We start from the raw sequence: 6764 nt of genomic DNA, 5'->3' as shown, positions 1-6764 counted from the left end.
TCTGCGCACCCCTCATCAATCATCATCATCATCATCATCACCGTCCATTCCAGACGCGGCCAAATCATGAACCGAGCCTCGTGCAGCGCCTCGAGCATCCAGAGTCATCCTTCGTCGTCAAGGTCGCACCTGACTTCATCACACCACGCCACATAACATGAGGGTTCAGCGACAGGTGTCCATCGCGGTGCCCATACCACCGTCCCTACCCCCCCAGGCTGTCATTGCGACCCTGCAGACGGTGTCCCCCGTCATCCGGAATCTCGGGACCCTCTCGCGCTTCGAGGAGACACAGGCGGGCGGCGAGCCGGTCGCGGCCGACCAATTCTTCTACGGCGTCGGCAACGTGGGCAACTCGCCCGGCGGAACGCCGCCAGCCGTCTCCAGCTACCAGATCTACGAGCTCATCACCTTGGCGCCCGGCCTGACCAAGGAGGTCACCTATCCGGCGTACTTTCAGCGCGTCCCCGAAGGTCTACGAGTCCGCGCGAACGGAGCCGCGGGCATCACAGGGTGGTGCGAGTTCACTGTCCGCGCGCGAGGCAGCCACGCCGGTTCGCCCGAAGGCTCCGGGTCACAGTCTGGCAGCACGCCTAGCACCGTCATGTCGGGCGACGTCGGCGGCTACGAGCTGTACGAGAGCATCGTGGTCGAAGCCAACTCGCTTCTGATGCCCTTTGTGGTGCAGACCATGACGTACGCGCATCGAGGGCTCTGCGACAAGGTTCTGCAGGAGGCGGCCGTGAGTTATGCGGCGTCTTTGGGATTTGATGACTATACAAAAACCATGGGGGACTCCTGACGCATGGGGAGGCCATCCGAGGCCATGTGTAACCAGAAGTGAGAATTACGACGCCAAGAGCATGGGGAGTGTCGGGTGATAACAAGGTGCTGGTGCCGCATCCTACTCTACGGATAGCACTGCAGCACAGAACAACAGGTTTTCAGACCTCAACACCACGGCCCGCACGGATGCACCCTGAGAGCAGACAGACAGCCGCCCAGAGCCTCATGCATGCACATGGCGCAGATGGCGCAAATGCTCAGCGTTGCCTTGCACACTCCGAGCAAAGCGCGGAGTGCGAGATGTGATCTGCGCTGCTTGCCTGCCCGCTGCATTGCTCGCTGACACGGGAAATGGCAGAGATACCAAGTATAGCTGTATTGAGTCAAGTGCATTTGGTGCTGGCACCTCTCTCGTGATTCACAGGGGCGTGAAGTTTGATTAATCACTTGGCTAACCTAGCGGCGGGGCCGTGCGTACATGTACACTTGTTGAAACGCCCAACTTCATGCCGTATGCGTGCCCCCTCCTTGAACCATCCATCCCCAAGCCCCTCACATTTCACTGCACACCATGCTCCCCTCACAACTCTTGGGCACCTACAGACAGTACAAGAGAGACACCGACTCGGTGGCCTCATGGCTCGCATCGACTGCCAAGGCCAGCGGCTTCCCTGCTGACTTGCTAACCGCGCCGGGAGGAGCGGGAGGAACACAGGCACCCAAAGTCGGTCGACTCAAGGGCAAAGAACGAGCAAAGGCTCGTAGCGGTGGCAAGCAAGGCACGCCAAAGCCCGCAGAGACCAAGGTCGCCAAGCACATTATCGCCATCAAAGACTTTCTGCCACTAGCCCAATGGATTGCCGGTCGCCAAAACCCGACCATCTCCGTGCCCGATGTCTTCTCCGCCACGATTGATCGCCTCATCACCCTTCGATCCGAGTTTAGCGGCAAGCTGAGCGAGCACGGGGTCGAGCCGGACTCCAGGTCGGACGAAAGGCACGGGTATTTTGTCGGCGTACTCGAGGCCGTCCGGGCGGCGGTATGCCCAAGGGAAACTCCCTCGACTGCCACCGCGGCGGCTAGTGCAGCCGCCGACTCGGCCAACGACGCCTCCAAGGTTCTGGGAGAGGACCTGGGTGGCCGTTTCGCTGGATTGACGGTGGACGAGCCGTCCCAAGCCTTCGTCGAAGCCTTCCGTAACGCGCCCCACGAGAGGCCCAAGCCACGCGACAACGATCCCGTCTCGTACGAGGCCGAGCCTCAGACTTCCCTGGAGGATACGCTGTTTGCCTTTGCCGTTCTGGTCGACGATCTCAACAGAATCAGGTCGCGTATCGACTGGATCTGGTCCAACCATCGCGATGGCATGCTTGACCTTGCTGCCGCAGCCGTGGCCACGAACACGGCCATCTCCCTCGCGCGTAGCTTGATTGACCAAGTGAAGCCCGTCATGGACAAGCAAAAGGGGGGCGCGTGGGGCCTGTTGAATAAGCTGTTCTTTGCGACCTGCCTGAGGAAGGGGCATCAAACGCAAGAGATATATCTCGATGACAGCCAGGATAACTTCAACTACGATTTGTACGACACGGCCGATGAGTGCTACCTCGTCGCCTTCCGACACTTGACCAGCTTCGTCGACGTCCTCGACCCTAACTCTCTTCCCTTGATCAAGGAAGGCATGTTTGGAACCTATGACGCCAGCAGCGACCGTTCCTCCAAAACAGGTCCGCAGAGGCATCAGGAAGACCAGATCCTCCTGTTGGAATTCTTTACGGAGCTCGTCACGGTGAATCGACTGCTTCCAGGCTACCCGATCGAGGACGAATTTCTGCGCGGCATCAAGGAGCTGGAAAAGACGGGCACGATTCCCTTTTCTCTTGTGTTTGCTGCGCAGATTTACCTCGACATTCACCACATTATGCGCGCTGCGGTGCGACAGAGCTTCGCGGTCATGGTCAACGAGACTACCGTCATGCACAACACGCTCCAGGCCCATCTGGACTTTCACAAGGACCTGAAGACCAAAAACTGGCCGGCCTCCAACGACCACGCACTGCGAGAACTAAGCCGTCTGCTGGACTGGATGGGGAAGGATCCCGTGCACGGCGCCAAGGCGAAACAGTTTACGCGGATGAAAAGGCCCGTGCCTCCAGAGATGGAAGTTCACCGTATCATGATCTACTCCCCCATCCTGGCTGGACTGTACCTCTTCCGCATCCGCGCACAGGTGTACGAGGCGGGTGTCGCCGTCGCCAACGCCTGGGGCTCCATCACCTACAGTGCTCATATCTACAACGCTCTGCTCCAGCAGGGGCTGGTGGAAGGCCGGTGGGAGGACATGGATGTGCTCTTGACCAACATGGGCGATGGCAACTTCTGGACGGGAGGTGAGCGGCCGCAGACTCTGCAGGATTGCTTTCAGAAGTTTTGTCTGCAGATGGGCGTCTCAGCTGCCGCGTTCACAAAGAATCGCCGACGGCAGCCTACGGTTGCCTCGCGCGCTGGGCCACGAGGCATGAAGGAGGGCGCGCCCGTGTCGTCCATGCTTGCGACCAAGATTTGCTCCAAAGCCGACATGGACTGGACGCTAGACTTGATCGACAACATTGTTGCGCGCAGCGCCTATCAGATGCAAGGCTCGCTCAACGAGGGAGACTTGACCATGACACTGATTGACGACGCGCAAGAGCTCAAGGCCCGAGATCGACTTCGGCAGCAAAAGGCCAAGGCTAGGGCGTCTGGCAAAGACAAGACCACCCTTGTGCCTGAGGAACTCGTCGAGACGCTCGTCCTGTCACTTCATTCGGAGTCCCTTGAGATGTCGTTCCCCCTCTTGTTCATGCACCGCTGGTGCTGGAAGTTGCTGCGGATGATCAAGGAGTGTTGTGATCCTGTTCTGAGAGAGCTCTACACACCTGCCTACATGGACAAGGAGAGCGAATTGCCCTGGGTAGCTGGGTACATTCTCATGGCTGCCAGTGGACTCGAGGGAACGCGCGACTTGAGGCTGTTCCATCTCGCGGCAGTCCCTCTGAATGAGATGATAGGCACGGGGGCCCATCAGATGGCCATCAAGATGCTTCGAGATATCGGGAAGAATATTCAGTTTGAGGAGGAACAGAGCGAGGACGAGTGACACCTTTGGGCGCAAGGGAGGAAGAAACGCAGCAGCTTGGGTACTGCTAATTGTTTTTATTAATAATCTTAAATTTTTCTTTAACATAATAAAGACATGTCTTTGCTTACAGATTCTGTTGTGTGGCACTACAGCCTCTCAAACTCTGCAGGCAACCTCTCCCTCTTCACCCAAGCCGACACCCCCCGGGCAAAGAGCTCTGGGAACTGCATATCCCATCCATGCGCTGCCTTCCTTATCACAACGGCGCCTGACCCATCCTCAGGCCACGCCTCACCCTGGTCGGTCCGCCTACTTCTCAGCGCATCGGCCGTCCTCTCCATCATCGGAACGTCATCCCCTTGGGCACCCGCAATCGACAGAGTCCGCACTTTCAATGCCCGCACGTGATCCAACGTAAACCGCAGAATCCACGGGAACATGTCTTGGACGAGCGACCAGGTGATATTCTCCCTCATCGCCGCTGTCAATTTGTCGCTCACCAGCAGGCCAAGTGATGCCATCTGATACCGATACACCCAGTCCGGGAGCCAATGCAGCGTAAGCCTCATGGTATAGTAGGTCACGCTGGGCCATTGCGCCATGAACAGACGCGCCCCAACAGGCGGTGCAGCACCGGTGACGAAGAGCGAGAGGATAAGGTCTGGCTGGTCTAGCGCGAGACACTGCCCGATATAGCCGCCCATGGACACACCCACGACGTGGGCCCTGCCGCCGTGGGCGTGGGAACGAATGAGCTGTGCGACATGCCAGGCCGAGTTGTCCGTCGTGCCCGGTTGGATGTGTCGTGAGGCAGAATGTAACGGTAGGTCCGGGACAAGGAGGTGAAATTCAGAGAGGTGCGGACGGACGAGTGCAAACTCGAGATGGCAAGTGAAGCCTCCGTGGAGAAGGACAATCGTTGTTAACTTGTCGTCATAGTGTGAGGCGAATGACAATGACGGACCAGCTGCGTCTGCTGGAGAGGTTGCGGCCATGGCGGTCATTGATGAGAGACTGGAGTTTGGAGGAGACGTGACGCGTCGATCCCATGCTTTTTATCTGGATGAGGGCCCGGGGACATCGAGAGGCCGAGCAAAGTACGTACAGCTTCGGGTTCCGAGAGTGGTCCGAACTGCAGGCGCAATTGTTGTAAAATCTGTATAATAGTACCAGTTAATAGTCTTGATTACACTTTTATTGTTTTATTACGTAGTGGTCTCTGTGACAGCATCAAAACAGCATGCTAGCGAGCAAGCAAGCTGTCAGGTTCAATGTCTCTCTAGCCATCTCCACGACCCCACAACATCAACCCCGAGGAACAGCTACGTATACTATTAGGTCTCAAAAGTCTGCGAACGATCCACCCCACCACTTCGCGTCAGAACGCGTGCCCCAACCACCCTTCTTTCTTCATTCCATATCACAACGCGAAGATGCCTTCAAATCAAAGAAGTTTTAGTACCATTATAAGCGGCAATCGGGGCTTCAACTACCAGTTTAATTTAGAGGCTCGAGGAGCGATTGTCGCGATGCAATCAATAGGTAAATCTTATGGCGCTATTGCGGCCGAGTTCAACACCACAAAGTCGACAGTCTTTAACATCGTCAAGCGCTTCAAAAATAAGCAAACGGTCCAAATCAAGCCACGCAAAGGAAGACCACATAAATTAAGCAAGGCTTAACGTAAGTATGATATTCTTTTGCTTAAAAGAGACCGGGATATTACCTAGAAGGCGTTAGCGACCGACGTAGGTGTCTAGGTGAGCGTGAGCACTCTTCGTCGCGTTATTGGCAGGCATTATTCGCGTAAATAGAGGGCGATCGAGAGAATTCCTCTTGATAAAGGTACTGCTTTAGATCGTCTTGTATATTATCGCGATTAGCTTCCTCTTGCAGAAGAATTACTAGGTGTAATTACTTACGAAGATACCCTTCAAGACACGATCAAAGCTAATTTACGCGCTATACGCGTCTAGGTCATTATCTTCAGCGATAAAACCATCCTTAGGTCCGAGTCGAATTGCCCAAGCCGGTGGATCTTCCGCAAGCCTCACGAGAAGTTCATGAAGCCATTTATTTACCTTAGGGAGCATGGCCAGGCTAAGATATCAATCATAGTCTGGGGGGCTATCTGGAAGGGCGGCCGTAGCCACCTTGTGATTATGGAACGCGATAAGAACGCCCCCCGTAAGGGCTATTCTGCGAAGAGCTATCGTGAGGCTCTTGAGAAGGGTCTTCTTCCATATTATCAACCTTGGCAAAGGTTCATGTAAGATAATGCGCCGATACATGAGGAACAAGCTACGATTGAGTGGTTCTTGCTCAATAAGATAGAGCTCTTTGACTGGCCTCCACACTCGCCGGACCTCAACCCAATTGAGCACGTTTGGAAGGCTTTGAAGCAAATGATCTCGAAGACGCATCCAGAAGTAAGATATTTGAAGAGGAACAAGGCTTATATCGTATTATTGAAGGAGTGGATGGTCGAGGCGTGGGAAGCGATTGAACAAGCCGACATTGACAACCTGATCGACTCTTGGCCGCGTAGGCTCCGCGAATGCATCCGGGCAAAGGGATATTACACTCATTATTAAACACCAAGAAATTCCCTCTTTAATAATATAATCACCTTCAAATTTGAGTAAGTATTTACTATTGAAATTGTGTATAGAAGTTGGAGGGTGCGTCACCCAATTTGGGTGGGCGGGGCTCGCGTTCGCAGACTTTTGAGACATCATTTTAGTCATGTGCTTGTTAGATTAGAACGGACCTGAAATACACCCCTTGCACTGTTGCAAGCGGTTTCTGGCATCGACGGACGTTGTCAGAGGAGTGCTTGCAACCGTCATGCACCCAGTTG

At 55.1% G+C, this 6764-nt stretch overlaps 3 protein-coding genes across 3 annotated transcripts; 2 read left to right on the top strand and 1 right to left on the bottom strand.

The window, feature by feature from the left end:
• Positions 1–157: 157 nt before the first annotated feature.
• Positions 158–802, top strand: J7T54_007600 (uncharacterized protein; the record flags this gene model as incomplete). The annotated part of the gene is made up of 1 exon (XM_051509012.1): positions 158–802. One exon carries the CDS (start codon positions 158–160, stop codon positions 800–802), a length of 645 nt encoding a protein of 214 aa, XP_051360001.1.
• A 555-nt stretch (positions 803–1357) lies between these two features.
• On the top strand, positions 1358–3922 carry J7T54_007599 (uncharacterized protein; the record flags this gene model as incomplete). Its single annotated transcript, XM_051509011.1, has 1 exon — positions 1358–3922. One exon carries the CDS (start codon positions 1358–1360, stop codon positions 3920–3922), a length of 2565 nt encoding a protein of 854 aa, XP_051360000.1.
• Positions 3923–4050: 128 nt separating this feature from the next.
• J7T54_007598 (uncharacterized protein) lies at positions 4051–4908 on the bottom strand (the record flags this gene model as incomplete). Its single annotated transcript, XM_051509010.1, has 1 exon — positions 4051–4908. The coding sequence occupies one exon, from the start codon at positions 4906–4908 to the stop codon at positions 4051–4053; it is 858 nt and encodes a 285-aa protein (XP_051359999.1).
• Positions 4909–6764: the final 1856 nt, after the last annotated feature.

Source organism: Emericellopsis cladophorae (assembly GCF_022114955.1).
Source record: "Emericellopsis cladophorae strain MUM 19.33 chromosome Unknown NODE_52_length_165805_cov_119_926832, whole genome shotgun sequence".
Lineage (NCBI taxonomy): Eukaryota > Fungi > Ascomycota > Sordariomycetes > Hypocreales > Bionectriaceae > Emericellopsis > Emericellopsis cladophorae.
Note: the sequence above shows the minus strand (reverse complement) of the source record. Positions and strands in the feature narration are given on the sequence as shown.